Source organism: Aulostomus chinensis, chromosome 6 (genome assembly GCF_037954235.1).
Source record: "Aulostomus chinensis isolate RoL2024-O1b breed Wild chromosome 6, RoL_Achi_v1.0, whole genome shotgun sequence".
Classification (NCBI taxonomy): domain Eukaryota; kingdom Metazoa; phylum Chordata; class Actinopteri; order Syngnathiformes; family Aulostomidae; genus Aulostomus; species Aulostomus chinensis.
The window spans coordinates 19,650,611-19,670,630 of record NC_141325.1 but is presented as its reverse complement, the minus strand read 5'-3'; the positions used below and the strand labels follow the sequence as shown (position 1 = coordinate 19,670,630).

General features: G+C 43.8%; 1 protein-coding gene across 1 annotated transcript in view; it reads right to left on the bottom strand.

The window, feature by feature from the left end:
- cacna1ba (calcium channel, voltage-dependent, N type, alpha 1B subunit, a) overlaps positions 1–20,020 on the bottom strand; it is a 268,054-nt gene that overhangs the window by 52,837 nt on the left and 195,197 nt on the right. The window contains exons 25-34 of the mRNA XM_086205228.1: positions 15,857–15,953; positions 14,151–14,311; positions 13,901–14,038; positions 13,348–13,549; positions 11,705–11,869; positions 11,128–11,238; positions 10,765–10,848; positions 6,458–6,574; positions 6,241–6,306; positions 6,030–6,121 (exon numbers count right to left, since the gene is read on the bottom strand). Coding sequence (XP_086061354.1) covers positions 6,030–6,121; positions 6,241–6,306; positions 6,458–6,574; positions 10,765–10,848; positions 11,128–11,238; positions 11,705–11,869; positions 13,348–13,549; positions 13,901–14,038; positions 14,151–14,311; positions 15,857–15,953 — 1,233 coding nt within the window. The remainder of the gene's footprint in view (positions 1–6,029; positions 6,122–6,240; positions 6,307–6,457; positions 6,575–10,764; positions 10,849–11,127; positions 11,239–11,704; positions 11,870–13,347; positions 13,550–13,900; positions 14,039–14,150; positions 14,312–15,856; positions 15,954–20,020) is intronic.

Genomic DNA, 20,020 nt, shown 5'->3' with positions numbered 1-20,020 from the left:
GATGTAAGTTTATGGAGTGATTTCTGGAACCAGTTTGAAATGTCTCTATAGCAGAATGAGACACTGAGCAAAACGGAGAAGTTCTCATACCTGAAATCGTACCTCTCTGGCACTGCAGCCAAGACAGTAGCAGGACTGATGTTAACAGACAGCAACTACGGACATGCACTGGACATACTGCATAACAGATATGGTAGGAAAGCCATTATAGTCAACGCGCACATGACAAAATTGCTGAATCTAAAGCCTGTGAAGAGAGCGTCAGATGTGGTTGCTTTAAGACAACTCTATGATGAATGCGAGATCCAGATACGCAGTCTGGAGTCGCTGGGTGTTGTATCCGACACGTATGGTAGTCTGCTCTGCCCTATCCTGCTGCTGCTGATACCTGAGGAGGTAGTTCTGCAGTACAGCCAGCAAATTCGATGAGTGATGAATGGCATGTAGAAGAGGTGATGAAATTCCTCCAAAATGAGATCCTCAGCTGAGAAAGAGCCATGCAGCTGACCAGAGGTAACAAAGAGAAGGATAACCAGAGCCAACAGATGCCATGTAAAAGTGAACTAAAACAGAAAAGGTCAAGCCTGCAATCAGCTGTTGCTTTACACACTGTCAGTCAACGAACACAGAACTGTGTATTTTGTGACAGTGCCGAGCATAATCCTGAACAGTGTCTCTCACATAATGTGACTGAGTGGCGGGACATTTTGAAAAAAAATGGGAAGATGCTACGTGTGCCTTGGTCAACGGCACATAGCAAAAACTGCGGAAATAAAAATGCCTCATGTAACCAATGCAAAAGAAGACACCACACAGCAGTATGCCTGAATGAGGAACAGCCTACACCATTTACCAGTGATAAAGAAAAAAGTAAAGTAAAAGTAAAAGTAAAGCAGAAGAAGTGGTCTCTTCGTTCACATCTCAGTCCATGAAAGTGAGACTCAAGGGTCAAAGTACGGTGCTACTACAGACTGCCCGAGCACACACAGTGGGTCCAGGTGGATGGACAGTGGTGAGCTTTCTGCTAGATAGCGGAAGTCAAAGAAGCTTTGTGTGTGACAAACAGTCAAGGGCCCCGAAGCTACCTTTGATACAACAAGAGAACATCACCCTCCACACATTCGGCTCCACAGCTCCGGTGACAACTAAGCGCAACACTGTAAAGCTGGTTCTGGAGAACCTGTGGGACAATGGACAGAAAATAGAAATTGAAGCAATGGAAATGCCACAAGTATGCACTGCTGTGATGAAGGTTCCAGGCGAGAAGATCCAGAATGAACTGAAAAGAAGAGGACTGCAGTTCGCCCATGCACCAGAAGATGGGGCTGATGACACAGAGCATCAACGAAGTGATCGAGGAATGTCTGCAAGAGGGCATCATCGAACAGGTGACTGAGGGTGAGTGCTCAGCATCAGTAAAATACTACCTACCTCACCATGCTGTGCTCAGAGAAGTTAAACAGATAACAAAGCTGAGAGTGGTGTTTGATTCCTCGTCACATGAAGAGAACTGCCCCTCCCTGAATGACTGTCTGATGACGGGTCCAAATCTCAATCCGGACCTGCTCGGAGTATTGATCAGATTCAGATTGCATGAGATTGCATTCGTAGCAGACCTCAAGAAGGCATTCGTCCAGATTTCTCTCGCCTAGAAAGACAGAGACGCGGTGAGATTTCTGTGGTCTACTGCCCCATCGAAGGAAGACACAGATGAGAAGCTGCGCGTGATGAGGATGACGAGGGTGGTGTTTGGTGTGTCCCCAAACCCCTTCCTGTTGACAGCTACAGTGAGAAAACATATGCAGAAGTATGGAGAACAGCGCACTGCACAGCTCATTCAGGAGTCACTGTACGTGGATGATTTTGTGGCCAGTGTCTGTGATGTTGTAGAGGCCGTTTCAGTGACAACAGAAGCAAAAGACATCTTGGCTGCTGCGGGCATGGATTTATGCAAGTGGAAATCGAACTCGACAACACTGAGAGAAATGTGGAAAGAGACGCCTATTGGGCCCATCGAAGAGCCGGAGACCAACGGGACAGTGTTGAAAGTACTAGGCCTGGTGTGGAGATCACAGACTGATGACTTCGTATTTGACCTTCAACCCCTGCTAGAGAAGCTGACACACAACAGTACAAAGAGAAGCGTTTTGCAATATTCGGCCAGCATCTTTGATCCCCTCGGCTTCCTGACACCCTTTACCATCCGGGTGAAATGCCTGCTGCAAGAGATGTGGGAGAGAGGACTGAGCTGGGACGAGGACCTGCCAGCTGACCTGAATCAACAATGGAACAACTGGCGCTCTGAACTCCCTCTGATACACCAGATCTCAATACCGGTATGGGGAAAATGACGGGCAGAACAGGAAGCCATCAAGACTTCACGTCTTCTGTGATGCCAGCGAGAAAGCGTACTGTGCTGTGGCTTATGTAGATAAATTTATCATTTGCAATGCGTAGTAGCAGCTCAGTTTAGTATAACAAGATGAACTAGTACAAGGCCGACCAAGAAGTATACAACGGGATGTTCTCAGATATCACCCCTCCCCTGCAGCTTACAAGACATAATAATTACAAAAGTAGCATGACACAGAGCAAGCAAAATCAACAGAATGCGTCAGACACAGACAGGACAGAGTAGTTATGAAACAAGGAAAACAGATAAAGTTGCTTCCACACCCTCAACGTCACCAAGACTATCAGAAGAAGTGGGACAGGAACAGATTATGCTGGCAGACTGACCAGATAGAAGAATCTGCCTGATGACAACAAAGATCAAAAATACACACTTGCACGCATAAGCGATCACATAAGCACCTCCTTGTAACACATAAATACTGGAGAAATAGTTAGATCGTTGGACTTCATGCCCCAACGCCAGGGACGATTCATCTGCGTATGCTGACTCCAGGATCTTATCCTGGAGTCAGTCCAGTCAAAGCTGGACATGCACAATGCACAAAATGCACATGCACAAAAATGCACAACGCTGGACAACGCTGAACTCCAAGGAATCAACGTGAGTCCAGTCAACGCTGGAAGACGATCTCCAGAGCTCTGTATTCTTTTCTGTTGATCTCAATAAATTTGTGTGAACTAACCAGAACTCGTCCTCCCAAAATTTTGAACAGAGCAATAGTGTGGGTCCTTCTGAGTGATTAATGGTGACTTGTTGAAAAATTCCTACACTTACCTGCAGTGGGAGAAGGGGGACGAAAGGATGGCTGTGAGGCTGGTGGCGTCAAGGTCCAGAGTGGTGCCGCTGAAAGAAATTGTCACTGCCACATCTGGAGCTGATGGGAGCGCTGATAGGAGCACGGCTGGGAAGAAACCTGATAAATCTGATGAAAATGGACACGCATCAACTACACATGTGGATGGACTCGATGATCGTTGTCCACTGGATCCGCAGCTCAGCAAACAAGTGGAAGCAATTTGTTGCCAACCAAGTTACAGAAATTCAGAATCTAACCGACGCAGCCTCCTGGTCTCACATCAAGAGAAAAGAAAATCTGGCTGATCGACCCACGCGTGGCCAGACAGTAATGAACCTGAGTCAGAGTCACCGCCTGTGTTCCTGGCCTCGTCTGAATGTGGCAGGGAGTCTGACGACCAATCAGCAGAAGACGACATGGATGAAGAGGAACTGAAAGCACCTGTAACAGTACAACTTACCATTGAAAATGAAATGGTTGCTCGACCTACAAAGATACAGTAAGCTGATGACAGTACTGAGAATAACAGCCTGGATAAGAAGATTCATAGACAACACACGATCAACAAGAAGAAGAAGTGGAGAGCTGACAACGGAGGAGTTGCTTCAAGCAGAGAAGTACTGGATCAAGTCGACGCAACACCAAAGCTTCAGTCAAGATGTCACTCGCCTGAAAGCTGTGAAAACACTGAACAAGGATTCAAAGATCAGAGAATTGAGGCCTTTCCTCGATGAAGATGGATTGATGTGTGTTGGAGGCAGGTTACAGCAATCTGACCTCAGCTTCCGACAACAGCACCCATGGATTTTGCCTGCAAAGAACAGACACTGTGAGCTGTTAGTACAACATAACCATGCTAACCTGATGCATGCAGGCGCGCGAAACACACTGGTGCAGTTAAGATAAAGATATTGCCTAGTGAGAGGAAGACAGCTAGTGAAGAGCGTTCTGTCAAGATGTCATGTGTGCGGAAGATTCAAGGCTAAACCTGCCCAGCAGATTACTGCTCCTCTGCCCCGTGACAGAATCACTGAATCACCGCCCTTTGAAGTGACAGGTGTGGACTTTGCTGGGCCACTATATGACAAGGTGAATGGTGCACTTACCAAGGCATACATTGCAGTGTTCACTTGTGCCGTGACCAGGGCAGTCCATCTCGAGCTCGTGTCCAGTCAGTCGACAGAGCATTTCCTGTTGGCTTTAAAAAGATTCATCGCAAGAAGGGGACTGCGTAAGGTGTTTACTCAGGTAATACGAAGACCTTCAAGGGTGCCGACCAAGACCTGAAAGAACTGTGGAGAAACATCAAGGATCCACAACTTTCAGAATACTTCTCTGCAAGAGGTATAAGCTGGCGTTTCATCGCTGAACGAGCCGCCTGGTGGGGGGGGGGGGGGGGGGGGCTTCTGGGAACGACTCGTCCGGTCAGTGAAAATCTGCCTGAGAAAGGTGTTGGGATGAGCCTCCCTAAGGTTTGAAGAGATGACCACTACCCTCACTGAGGGGGAAGCCACCTTGAACTCAAGGCCGCTTACCTTTGTCAACAATGACCTGGATGAGCCGCAGCCACTAACACCCTCCCATTTCCTTGTGGGAAAAAGACTCACCTCCTTGCCGCCAAAGCAGTTTCTAGCTGCCGACAGAAACCCAACCTTGAACTGAGGGGAGATGCCTAGGAGATGGCGCTACCATCAGCATCTCATGATGCGGTTCTGGAGCAGCTGGCGAAAAGACTACCTCTTACGACCTTAAGTCTGCTCATTGCTGTGACACTCTGCAACCTTCCTTATTGAAGGTGGGTGACATGGTCCTCCTTGGAGATGACAACATGCCACGACAAACCTGGAAGTTAGGAAGAGTTAACAAACTGTTTCCAGGCCGTGATGGGAAAGTGAGGTCCTGTGTGGTCCGCACGGCATCAGGGACTTTGCTAAGAAGACCCGTACAACTGCTGTATCCTTTAGAAACTGAGTCATGAACTACATAATAGTTCATTGGGGGGGGGGGGGGGGCGTGTTGTAACTTGGCATCATGCATTTAATATGCATCACTGCCGAATTTCTGATTTATCTGTTTAGCATTTATTGAGTTAGTCCTGCTAACTACATTTCCCATGATGCATAGCGAGTTGCACTTCCTGTTAGTAGTAGGAAAACCGGATGTTGACAGTGCCGTTATCTGTGCCTTGCGAGACAGAATTCCTTCAGTAAAAAAAAGTTTGAACGTTTATCCAGTTGTCAATCTCCATTTATTTTGCAGGACTAGTTAGATTGTCAGAATATAGACAAACAACCATTCACACTCACAGTCATAATAGCTACAGTCAATTGAGAGTATCCAATTAGCCTAGTCCCCATTTGCATTTCTTTGGATGGTGGGAAGTAGCCGGAGTACCTGGAGAGAACCCACGCAGGCACAGGGAGAACATGCAAACTCCACACAGAAAGATCCCATGCCCAAACCGGGACTCGAACCCGGAAACTTCTTGCTGTGAGGCAAGCTAACCACTGCACCACCGTGCCACTGCCATTACCACATGAATATACAAAATAATAGCCTTAATTATCAATGCGGTGTAATGGTTAATTTGAATATTATTCAAAGAAAAATCTTAAAATGTATTTATTTATTATTGTCATGTTTATTTTTACAATTAATTATTTACCAGTTCCTTCCTGTTTCCATTTAGTTCTTTCTCATTTATTTCCCCATTTATTAATAAGTTAAGAAAGCCATACATAAATAATACAGAAATAAATAAGGGAAATAGAAAAAGAAATGCCACAAATCATTATGATATGATTACACAGCATTTACCTAAACAGCAGCATGAGAGCCTGCAGGAATGTACGAAAATTATTGTGGTGATTGATAGCTGTGTCTTCATTCAGATCAATGTTGCCAAACACCTGCAGAAGAGACACATATGGATTTTTACATTTCATGTTTCTGAAGTTCAGGCTATGCCATTTCAATCAACCACTGTAAGGTTATTAAAGGTGGTGTAATAACATTCTGTGTTACCCACCTGCATCCCAATAATGGCATAAATGAAGAACAGCATTGCAATCAGCAGGCAAACATATGGCAGTGCCTAAAAGGAAAAAATACAAAACCAAAACATGCTGAATTATCAATATCCATGCTAAATCATTCCTGCCAGGGAGCTACTGGCTTTGCTTCCATTTGAGTAAACATGTGATATTTGTTCACTTCAGTGATTGTGTATTAATATTTGTAAGCACCTTGAAGGACTGGACGAATGTCCACAGCAGGATGCGAATGGTGTAACCCTGCCTCAACAGTTTGATAAGCCGAGCTGCTCTGAAAAGCCTCAAGAAGCTCAGGTTCAGCAACCTGTCCTGTTAGACAGAAACATACCCTCATCAGAACTCTAAAACTTGAGATGCCTATCTATCCATTCATTAATTTCCAGCAGCTTATTGAGGAACAGGTCATGAAAGCAGCAGAGGGAGCAATTAATCTCAGCATGGGGGACCCCAAGGCATTCCCATGCCAGACATTATCTCTGTAGCATGTTTTGGTTGACCATGCAGCCTTTGGAGGAGCCCAGGAGACATTCTAGATGCCCAGACCACCTTGGCTGACTACTTGCAACACAAAACAGTGGTTCTACACTGAGGTCCCTCTGGATGTCTGAGGTCGTTATTATATTTGGCAAAGCTGCACCAGCATGTGGAGGAAGACTCTTTTCAAACATTTGCATCTAAAATATAACTATTTGTAACATGATTCAAAGCTCCTATCAAACAGTGACAGTTGGGAATGGTAAATAAATAACAATGGGTTTCATTCATATTTAGCTTCTCTACCTTAGCTGTACTCAAGTGGGTTTACACTGAACAAACTCATATGCTGATGGTGGAAACCATCACTGAAGGGGACAACCAGCTGATTAGAAGGGACTGGAGCCTATCCCAGCTGACATTGGGCAAGAGGCGGGGTACACCCTGGACAGGTCGCCAGTCCATCACAGGGCCATCAGGAGCAATTTGGGGCTTAGTATCTTCCTCAAGGATACTTTGACATGGTCACCAGGGGACGTGAGGATCGAACTGGTAAACCATTGGTTGCTGGACGGCCATACTATCCTTATTAGAAGATATTTAGGATAGAATGTCCTAGTCAAGCACAACTTCACATTCATCAAACAAGAGAAGCTTGCATAATGGCCACTCAACCAGCTGAGCCATGCAGAACAAAAAAAGAATGAACTGGTGAGTTGAGAGCATTTGTTGGTAGTAGGTTCACACTGAGTACATGTCAAGTCAAGTCAATTTTATTTATATAGCGCCAAATCACAACAAAAGTTATCTCATGACACTTAACAGGTAGAGCAGGTCTAGTACCACACTCCTTCAATGAATTTACACCCAACAGTTCTCCATGAGCAAGCACATCCTGCAACAGCAGCGACGAAAACCTTCCTTTTAACAGGCAGGAATGTCGAGCAGACCCAGGCTCAATGGGGATGGCCTCCTGCTTTGACCAGTTGGGGGGAAAGTGAGCAGGAGAGCAGGGCAGAGACAAAGACAGATAATGGAGGAAGACAGATATGCAGAAGGAAAGAGTGGGACAGAGATAAAGAAAGAGAGAAAGGGACGAGACTGATGGACAGACGGGGATGTGAGCAGGTGGAGCTATGTGAAAGATATAAGACTCTGGATATGCTTTAGAGAAAATTCTGCTGCTTGCAATATCCTCTAGCATGTCCAGTTTGGCAGTTGGTTAGTAAAGACCTCCTTGTGCCAGTCAGAGGTACCCTAACTGCTGTTAGGTACCTGGATGAGATCCTCAGACCATGTCCTGGTGCAGTGGGCCTTGAGTTCCAGCTGGTGTGTGACAATGCCCAGTGGCTGGAATGTGTCAGCAGTTTCTGGATGACAAAGGCACTGATTCTATTGACTGGCTTAAATCGAGCATCTCTGGGATATCATGTATTGTTGCATCCACCACCACATTGCACCAAAGACTATCCAGAAGCAGTGGTAAGCTCTGTCACCTCACAGCAAGAAGGTTCCAGGTTTGAGTCACGGTTCTGGCAGAGGATCTTTCTATGTGGAGTTAATGTGGAGTTATGTGGAGTCACCCTCCCCTTTTATCCCCTACTATTACACCGGCCCGCACTCCCCTTCCATGAACCAGTCTGCCATCCAGTCCCCCATCAAGCTGGCTTGCTCTCCCTGCCTCCCCTTCCAGAAGCTTCCTTCTTCAACTGTTAACATTTCCATGTTTCCCACATTTTATATTGTAAACTGTTTTCTTCTCTGTAACAACATCTACTGCACGTCTGTCCGTCCTGGGTGGGGGATCCTCCTCTGTTGCTCACCCTGAGGTTCTCAGATTTTTTCCCTGTTAAAAGGGTTTTCTATGGAGTTTTTCCTCAGTCGATGTGAGGGTCTCAGGGCAGAGGATGTTGTTATTATTATGTGATGGAAGGAAATGTATTGAGGAGGCTTTTGAACAGGCTTGTGAGATTAATACAACAAGCCAACATCAGCTGCACCTATTCCTCAAGACATCTAGCATTCAAAGCCTTCAACAATCAGGCACTTTCTTATCTGACAGAGCTCATGTTCCAGCTAGAACCCTACGCTCCCAGGATGCAGGGTTACTTGTGGTTCCTAGAGTCTCTAAAAGTAGAATGGGAGCTAGAGCCTTCATTTATCAGGCTCCCCTGCTTTAGAACTGTATCCCAGTTTCAGTCCGGAATGCAGACACCCTTTCTATGTTTAAGAGTAGACTTAAGAACTTCCTTTTGGATAAAGCATATAGTCAAGGCTGCTTAGGCTAGCCACTAGATATGCTGCTATAGGTTTAGAATCACGGGGATCTCCTATGTATCACACCGGGCTTCTCTCTCTTCCTCTCTGTCTTCCTGTCCACCACCAAGATCCCTGACTGATGATGCTGTTGGAGGAGGCAACAGACCTGAAGAGGCTCTAACTGCCACCCTTAGCATCATTATTATTATTGGTTCTAGTAGTATTTATATTAGTATTCTCAATACTGTACTAGCATTAACATCAGCATTGTATTTAGATGAGATAAAATAAGATGACCCTTTATTCATCCCACAGTGGGAAATTGGCACTGTTACAGCAGCAGAAAAAAAGAAGTAGCAGGAGAAAAATTACAGAGCAATAAATAGAAGAAACTACAGTAACTAGTAAAACTATAATACACTATCATAAACTACAAACAACTACAATAAATATTAGCAGCATACGTGTTGGGCAGCATAAGTGTTGGCTATTGCACAGTACCATGTTAAATATTGCACAGCAAGTGTTAAATATTGCTCAAGAGTGCCCCCCACACTCAAAAGGACCTCAGCCCCCTGGGCAGATAGAGTCTGCTCTGACCCTTCCAGTAGATGGCTTCGGTATTGTATTTGTATTGTATTTCCAAGCACATAATTGCTCTTATTATTCTGAAATTTATAACTTGAGTAACCTGTAGATGTTTTTATTGGAAGCTAGATGTTATTGTTTGCTGTGCCCCCATCTCCCTTTTTCCCTCTTCGCTCATCTTTCTCCTTCCAGTCTCTTCACATCCCCGTCTGTCTGTCGTCCTCTCCCCCTTTATCTCTGTCTCTTTCCCTCTTTATATCTGTCTATTTCCATGATCTCTCTTTGTCTCTTTTCTCATGACACTTAACAAGTGTCATGAAACTTTTATTGTGATTTGGTGCTATACAATTAAAATTGACTTGACCTGACTTGAAACACTTTTCCAGGTACATGGACCTGCTGCAGTCAGAGCAGGTTTTTAACTGAAATTATTGAGTTGATCTGCATCAATAGAAATGAAAGTACCAAAACAATCACTCCAGAATCAACAGGATACACTACATACTAACCAAGAAGGGTACATACTAAAAGGTGAATCTCAGCATAAGCATTTTTTACTGGATAAACTTTGGAGGAGACTGCCCCATTTTGCAGTTTAATGGTTGACACTTCAGGATTGTGACTTAATTTTAGATGCATCCCTGTTCAGCCTACTAGTCATTTAGATCTGGAAAAAGGAAAAACAGCCCAGATTAAGAAAAAAATTAAATTATCTTATAGTTCCATATGTGAGCAAAGACTGAAGAGAAAGTCACTCACCGTAGTCTAGCAGTCATTTGGACCAGGGCATTGCAACATCAGCGATGACAATCAACAAGGTGTGAATGTAGAGGGACAGATGTAAAAAAAACAAAACAATAAGGGTACAAGAGAGACAGCACATTTGGAGAGAAGAGAAGCCAGAGAACAGTCATATCATACTCCACAAATACATGTGAATCAGTAAAAAGCAACGTCAACTCACGTACAAGCAGTTAACGGCAAAGAAACTGCTAAACACCACAAAAATTACAACTGGAGCCCAAGCAGCTGTTCAGGTGGTCCCATCAAATATAGACTCCCCTATCCAAACTTGTCTGGACCACTGCCATGAGACTGTCTTATTACAATGGAAGCACTGTCATATACAGTCACTTTGTTTACATGAGGTTGAGGTGAAAGAGGGGATGTGCTCTTACATTGATTTCAGTGACAAGGATGTCAGTGATGCTACCAAGGACTGTCACAAAGTCAAAGACGTTCCAGGCATCCTTTAGGTAATTCTAGGAAACAACAACAACATCAACTAATTTAGTTGGATGAAGTATTCTGCAGCTTCACTGTTGTGCTCTTAATAATTGTTGTACAAAAATAGTCAAACTTGATTTGATTCTTCACAAATGGTGGGTGGTTCAAGCAATGTTCCTACCTCTTTAAATAGAGTGCACATGTTCGTCATCGTAGTAATAAATGAGCCCAGTTGAGACAGTTTTGCAAAGTAAACAATATTTCTCTGATGCGACCCTCTTCTGTTAAAAGACACTTTTCTAAAAATTACCCACCAGTGGACCAAAGGCAATTATCTTCAGGATACACTCCAGAGAGAAGAGAGTGGTGAACACAATGTTGAGGTTCTTCAGCATCACTTCATAGAAGTCAGGAGCTCCATGGAACTGACAAAAATTTGATGGACAAAAGATTTTTCAGGAACAAGATCAAGATGGTGAAACAAATAAACTGTGGCATGTTCAGACAGAAAGTCTTGCATGATGATTTTACATTCAAATCCAACAACATCAATGCAATGATGCAAATTCATGTTTGATGAGATGGATGAACTGAAAACACCTCAAACAGATATTTGCTGGAATCTGCTGTTGCCGCAAGTTGGATATTGACAATAACATGATCAAAATCAATGGATCATCTGCACAATGATCTACAGAGGTTCCCTTTGAATTTTTATGGGTAAAATGCAGCAAATTTGCATTGCTGCTGGTATGAATACCTTTGACATATCCACTGGGAGGACTTCCACATCATGACATCATATTTATTCAACATGTCTCTAGAGTATAAAGATTTTAAAATATCTACAGTAGTTATCTGCAATTCTGGCCACCTGCACGGATTTCTTACTTTCATCATCAGCACCACAGTGTTGAGGGCGATCATGATCATGATGGAGTACTCAAATGGAGCTGAGACCACAAACTTCCACATCCTGTATTGGAAGGACTGGGTGTTCTCAGGCATGTAGCGAGTCAAAGGCTTGGCATTGATGGCAAAGTCGATACAAGCCCTCTGCAACACACACACATTTGCTTATTATTAACACATTCCAGGCTAGTACACGAAAGGATAAACTTCATATTGGAAGTTTGTCAAAATCTTTTTTACTACTGTGATCTATCAGCTGATGTGATGAGGAATATTACTCCAGCAGCTCAGAATAAGGAAATGTGCATGTTTTTTTATTATGTAGCCAGTTCTATTTCAGTATGTGGTTCCATGTTTGAGCAGGACTGAAAAGGGTTCATCAAAGATGGAACTATTGGACAAAGTAAACAAGTTTACTTAGTTTCCCATAACTAAGTAAAATAAAAACATGATGAAAATGACGACATTACAATGAACACCTATTATTTGTGTAATGTGTAACTAACATAGAGAAGGTGCTGTATATAGGTATTTTATTAAGAAATTAACTGAGATTATCCACACATAACGAAGAAAAAAACTGTTGAGGTAGTGGAGCTTTATTTTGTAGTTTTGGTGAGCAACAGCGCCCTCTGTTGATACAAATGGATCAATACTGGATGCTGGTTCATTCTCATATTTTCATGCGAGACACATTATTGCAACATGACGTATGGATAATCAGACTGGGACAAAGAGGAACAGAATATTTTACCAAGGTGATAAGATTTTGGGTTCTACTATGAATCTTTCCCACTCATGACTGATCTCATTATCACAATGACCATAATGACTACCATCCAGATGACAATCATATATACACGGTCAGCATACATCTGTTTTTAGAGGAACAGATATATGGAGCTTGAGGAGGAAAGAAGGCAATACCATTATCCTCATGAACAAGTTAATGTTCCATCAAGATGATATTGAAACTGTTAGCAGGAAAAATGCCCAACACTCCAAAAATGTCCTTCCTTGTCGCTATTTGGTCACTGTTTTCTTGCTGGAATGGTCTTGCTAAAAACACAGCAAAGGTAGCCACAAACTGACTTTGTCATGGCCACAGCCAGGCCCGAGTATTTCTGTGTGTGTGTCTGCTCTTCCTGTCAGCAGCATCCATGGCTGGGTTAATGGATTATATGGATATTAGATTATATGGATATGGTAGGCCAAAGAGATCAACTTAAAATTGAGATGCTGCTTGTTTGAAAATGTTTGCCAGTTGGTCATTTCTGACACATAGTACCTTTTAAGCTCTCATGATAACTATTTATTTATTGAATTGTCACTTGATTCTACTTACCTTCAGTTTTGATTGATCTTGTCACAAAGCCACAAACATTCTGCTATAGCAGCTAAAGTGTGTTTTTCTCAAACAATATTAGTTGAATATTACTATCCAATGTACATATTACTGTAAAGTATCGATCCTGGTGTCACAAGGCTGTGTAGCAGTTATGTTTGGCAAGAATATTCTAGATCCACACATATTAACAAGCCTACCAAAATCCTTGGACAACTTTTAAAAAATACTGGATAGAAACCTGTTTGAGCCAGTATGACAGATTTCTCTGATTCACCTCGTTCTTTTCCAAGCTGCATTCTGACAGCGCCTTGTCTCCCTGCTCCTGGAAGGTGATGATTATAAGAGCCACAAAGATGTTGACAAAGAAAAAAGGGAAGACCACAAAGTAGACCACATAGAATATGGACATCTCTATACGGTAGCCCGGACTTGGACCCTGGTCCTCAAAGGTGGCATCTACAGAATGCTTCAAGACTCTGTCAGGAGACCAGAACACAGGGACAGTTCCAGTCAGTACTGTCTTTAAGATAGTTCCAACCATAAATAGCTCAACTTGTGAGAGAAACAAATCATACATAGCCTATAAGATTGGGAGAAATAAAATTCAAACAAAATTGAACTTTTTAAGCTGATGGAGACTGCGACCCTACTATTACAACTGAGTCAGCAACAGCAAACTATTTTATTTCTAGCGTGGGTGCATCTCAAAAATTTAAAAACAAACTATAAAGTGTGATGAGCTTCATAATAACCTGACACATGCACAGTTATCCTCATGTCCATTCTACATTCCATTTAATATCATAACTCCAGTCAGCTGCACTTACATGGGCCAGCCCTCCCCAGTGGATACAGTGAAGAGGGTTAAGAAGGCCCACAGGACATTGTCATAGTGGAATTCATACTTCTTCCACTCTCTAGGCATGGCAGCCACTTCGTCTTTGTCATAGTCGAGGAACTGGCCTCTGGCAAACATAGAGCATAAATAAAGTTTAGTGAACTTTAACATGTCTTAGCTACACTGAAAATGTCCGTTTCTGAGATAAGAAGTGAAGAAGCAGTTGCTTCTAGACCAACTTGCAGTCTTTCTCCAAGCCCTTTGACTCATCCGTGCAGTAGAAGAATTTTCCCTTGAAGAGCTGAACAGCGATTACGGCAAAGATGAACATGAAGAGAATGTAAACAATGAGGATGTTCAGCACGTTCTTCAAGGAATTGACCACACAATCGAACACAGCCTGAGAACACACACACAAGCAGATTTGATTTAGCCTATAAAGGTAAATATTGTCATGTCTCATGTTATGGCTTTTATTTTGATATCAGGTTCTCATCCTGTGCTTCCTGTTTTATTTTGGTGTCAAACTCTCTTCTCGTTTACCAAGAAAAACTTGCGTACGCCAGGATCGGCGCTCATGTTCAGATGTATCAACGCGAAATGTTCGTCGATTCTTGCGCTGTTTCACGCCAGCTATGGAGGTGCCGTAGAAGTTGGCAGAAAGCCGATTCTTGCATTAACTGCACTTTGGTCCGTTGGCGACACTGTGTGGCAGTGTTTAGTAACTGACATTATTTGACAACCGCACATACATCGGGCACAAAAAAGCCATCAACACAAAGTCAAACCGCCTGCGTATCGCAGATGATCTGCACATTGATGGAGTGGAAACCCTTACGATGAACGTAAGCGTATTCCTCATGGGACGGCGCTTTTATGGCAACATGAGTGCAGTCTGTGGCTCCGATTACATGAGAGAATCCGGCTATTGCTGCAAATTGCGCTGCGGGAGAGGCGGATGATCAAGTCCACCACCAAGGGCATGGCCCGGCTGAGGGTCGACTAGCTCACCCCGGAACGATCCACCATCTCTCGCTAGAAGGAGCCAATGGCCAAGAAGCCGAGTGTGCTCAGCACCAGTGTCGGCACTGGCACAGCTCGGCTCCTGGCGGTTTTGCGCAGGAGCGCCGGTAGTAGCTCCTCACAAATTTGCAGGCGGATGGCCCGCAGTAGCCGGAACCGACTCATCGGCCACTCATCTGAATGGTGCAGCAGATCCTCCCGCTCCCTGAAGTGACGCTCTCGTCTGGTTGCACCGTTTGCCACGTCCTCCAACAGCGCAAATGCTGCCATTGTTGAAAGTTGTGCAATCGTGAAGGCTCCTTTATAGCCGCTTAAGTAATGCCAACAGGTGTTTGAGTTTGTGTTGATGGCTTTTTTGTGCCCGATGTATGTGCGGTTGTCAAATGTCAGTTACCAAATACCGCCACAGGGTGTCGCCAACGGATCAAAGTGCAGTTAATGCAAGATTTGGCTTTCCGCGAACTTGTACGTCACCTCAGGAGTTGGCGTGAAACAGCGCAAGAATCGACGAACTTTTCATGTTGATACATCTGAACGTGAGCGCCGATCCTGGCGTACGCAAGTTTTTCTTGGTGAACCCCGTTGATACATGAGGCCCCTGATTTTCTTTTTTTTTTTGGAAACTCCTTTTGTCTGTAAATCATGCATTTGGGCCTATCCCAGTGTAGTTCGGACCTTGACACACATGAAGATATTATAAATGAACTAAAGTAGGAATAATCAACAACAGGCCAGCCATCAATCAAAGGAAATTATGATAATTTTGCGGTAGGAGACCTGTAGAGCAATTATATTCTTGCCGATCTTTAAACTCTCTTTACTAAGTGTATGTCTCAGATGATTGTCTGGTGCCAGAAAGCTTCTCCTGCCATAATCCCAATGGAGCCCCATCAAATTAAAAAAAAAAGCTTTGGAGTAGAACCTTAAGCTTTGGCAGACGTTTGATTGTCTTGAGAGGCCTGAGCACTCGCAGAACCCTCAGAGACTTGATAGTGCTGATGTCTTTGCCTTTGGTCCCCCTGTGGAACATAAACATGGTTAAACTACTTATCTGTAAAAACATGCAGTTCATCAAATGTCTTCCAGCATTACTGATACTGAACAATGTGGCATGTATGAGAGTAAACACCACTACAAGTCAAATCTTTAGATCAGCTTGGTAAATCAAGGACAAGACAAGATAAGGTCTAATTTTCAACATAACACTTAGAACTCCTGACAACTAATGTTCGGTACCCAGGGTGATGCATTATACAAATTGAGGTTTCTCAAGGCAGTCAAACTATTGTTATTGTTTTCTTTTTGTTTTTTGCACTGTTTCGAGAGCTGCTATACTCAAATTTCATTGCACTTTGCTGAACTATGACAAAGAATTCTGATTCTGAAAAGCATTTTTTATGACCTTTTTCACCAACATTGTGGTTGAAAACAAGTTCCCAGCAGTTAAAACAATGAGGGAGGAAGGGGGAACATTGACAACCAAGGCAATTTATTGACTAGCTTTGGTGTGAGTCTGTGATCAATTGAATGTTATACATATATTAAACACTTCTGTAAATGCACATATTGCAAGACCCAACCATTTATAAAAACCTGCAAAATATATTTTATTAAATAAGGATTTGAACTGAAAAATCATAAAGTCTGTTGTCTACTTCAAAAACCAGACTATTGAAGGACTGGTTTATATTACCTGAAGTTTATCCAAATAAAAGGCAAGTAAACATTGAAATCATTTCTCCTGCTCCTCCTGGCAGTAAAAAAAATCCTTTTTTCAGATACATGATCAGGGACAAAACTTATTGTCCTGCTTCTAGGATATATCAATTTAAATGTTTGCAGCATAATGTTATCCAAATTAATCTACAGAGCACTGAGGGGACATGAAGATATGATGATTTTCGACAGGTTTCTCATGCAGTTCGATGAATAGTTTGACTAATCTCATGAATAGCAAGGTCTGATTACAGTGAAAAAACCTCATATTGGGTTTCAGTCAGCATATTTTCTTGTAAATATAGGTAGCTATGTTAATGATGACATGGAAATAACACCGTAAAATACTCTTCTTTGTCACATCAGCATAATGCCACACAAACCGAAACATTAACCCAAAAAATAAACCTAAATCCTGAACATGATGAAATACTCACCAATAACAATTCAGTTGGCATACCGATGAGAACAGTGGCAAGATTTGGGATTTAATAACACATAGAAATGATGAAAATATATGTTTATTCTGTAAAAATGCACTCTCTTTAAATGGTAAAAATATACCTATGGAGGCAGTATATTGATATATTGTAAACAAAACATACTACGTTAAAATATATGAATCAAGAACCCAATATGACCCCTGTTAAGTTTGATTGGAATTAAAGATTTTAGTCAGATTGGCCCTCATTCATCAAATTAGCATATGACAGGAAACTGTTATGCATGAAGCATATGATCATCTCTAACTGAAGCCGAGAAGTTATCAACATAGATTTGAACTGGGGCTATAATAAAATTTCCCATCAAATTTCAGAGCATGTACTCACATTTTCAAGTCAGCGTTGTGGTGTTTTGTCTCCTCAATCACTTACTGATACAGAGAAGTACAGCCACACCACCTCAAACTATCTTACAATCACAAATCAGTGACAACTGTCAAAATCAATCAAATACGTATTTTCCGCACCTACATAAAAGCCTTTAATTTTCTCAAAAACTGACAGTGCATCTTATAATCTGATGCGCTTTATATATGGATCAGTATTGGTTAATTATGGCTACCGTAGTCAGGGGGCGTAGTCGAAGTAACAGTGGTAAAAACGGTAAAGGGGAATTCCAGTCCCACACCAGTTGTGTGTGTATAAAGACCCCAAAATGGCACCTTTCAAGAGACACGCTTACGACACTGAGTTCAAACTCAAGGCTATCAGTCACGTAGCTACCGGTATGTACGGTACCGTATTGTGAATGCACAAACTTGTTTTGGGAGTGAACGGAGTTGTCAGAACATTGGTTTGTATTCTATTAATAACGTTTGACTGACTGACTTAGCTGACGGTTTTGTTGACATTCCCTTTAGCACAGCTCCATCTAGTGGATGTGTAATGTGAAGCACAGACGTGCCTGAACGCAGCGTGATGACGCAGGGCAGAACCAGGAAGTGTTGTGAAATGCACATGTTACGGGTGATGCTGTATGAGAGTTACCGAGAGTTCTAGAAATAAAAACCCACGATACAAGACATCAGCGGAGAGTGTTTGATATCGTGACATGGTGTCAGAAGCCGAGGACTAAACGCCAGGGACAAGGAGATGGCCAAGTTTGGACCGCCCGAGCAGTTTAACTTCACCCAGCCGGCTGAATGGCCAACTTGGAGGCGCAGATTCGACCGGTTTCGTGTGGCTTCCAAGCTCAACAAAGAGAGCGGCGAGGTACAGGTCAACTCTCTTCTCTACGCAATGGGAAAGGAAGCGGAGCCGATATATGAGTCGTTTGTGTACGGTGATGACGACGACGAAGGGATTTATCCAGAACTGGACTACGAGATAGTCATCCGAAAGTTCGACAAACACTTTGTGCCGAAGCGCAACGTCATTTACGACCGAGCTTGCTTCCACAAGCGTGTACAGAAGGAGGGAGAAACTGTGGAGTCCTTCGTGAGAAGCCTTTATGAGCTACCTCAACACTGTGAGTTCGGGATGGCAAAAGACGAGCAGATAAGAGACCGACTCGTCATTGGCATTCTAGACGGCGATGTCTCTCAAAAGTTGCAGCTCGAGGTGGATCTCACACTAGAGAAAGCCATCCAGCTAACCAGGCAGAGCGAACAGATAAAGAAACAGAGCATGGAGAGAGGCGAGTGCTCAGTGAACGCGGTGAGACAGAAGGAAAAGTCCAGCTGGAAGTGCGGCAAAGGCAGGCGCCAGCGAGATGGGCAAAACGGTCCGAGACGTGAAGAGGCAAGAAAACTAAGTGGATGCTCCCGATGTGGCAGATCGCATGAAACAAGTGACCATTGCCCCGCACGTGACAAGACCTGCAGACGGTGCGGTAAGCGGGGACATTTTGAGCTTGTATGCAGAACCAGAACGAGCAAACAGCTGATGGCAGTGGCACAGGACCAAACCAATAGTGGAGACGATGCCTTTTTCATTGGAGCTGTGAGTAACGAGCCACACACTGTTGTCCAACAGCCTGGTTTTGGTAATGACTGGCATGTCACACTCCCAATTAACAACAGCCCAGTAACATTTAAAACTGATACGGGGGCTGATATCACTGTAATGACTGTAAAATCATACAGCAAACTCCCGAATAAGCCTCAATTGACCAACACTACAGTCAGTGCCACCAGCCCAGGTGGAGAAGTGAAGTGCATCGGCAGATTCCTGGCCACTAGCCTGCACAAGGGCCAAAAATATGCCTTCCTGGTCATGATCAACTATTTGGGGAGGTTCCTGCCAGGCCTCTCAACAGTGCTACACCCAGTCACCGACCTGCTCAAGAAGGACAGCGTGTGGGCATGGGGCAACCTCCAGGAGGGAGCGCTGCTGAGGGCGAAAGAAATGCTCTCGTCAGCCCCAGCACTGGCCTACTACGACCCCAACCGTCGCACTGTGGTGAGCGCGGACATCAGTAGCTATGGTCTGGGCGCCACACTACTTCAAGAGCACAGTGGTGAGTTGAGACCAGTTGCTTTCTGCTCACGCACGCTCACAGAGTCCGAGAAACGCTACTCCCAAATAGAAAAAGAGTGCTTGGCAGCGGTATGGTCATGTGAACGGTTCGTACGCTATGTGCAGGGGCTGGACAGCTTTTGTCTGCAAACGGACCACAAACCACTAGTCCCGCTGATAAATGCCTGTGACCTGGACAAAGCGCCTGTACGGTGCCAGAGACTGCTAATGTGCCTCATGTGTTTCAATGTCACAGCTGTGCATGTTCCAGGGAAGCAGCTGATTGTAGCAGATGCCCTGTCCAGGAGCCCACTGACTCAGGAGGCGGAGTCAGAAACGGAGCGTCACGTCAAGACGTACGTCGACGCAGTGGTGAGGAACAAGCCCATGTCACCGGAGAAGTTGGAGGA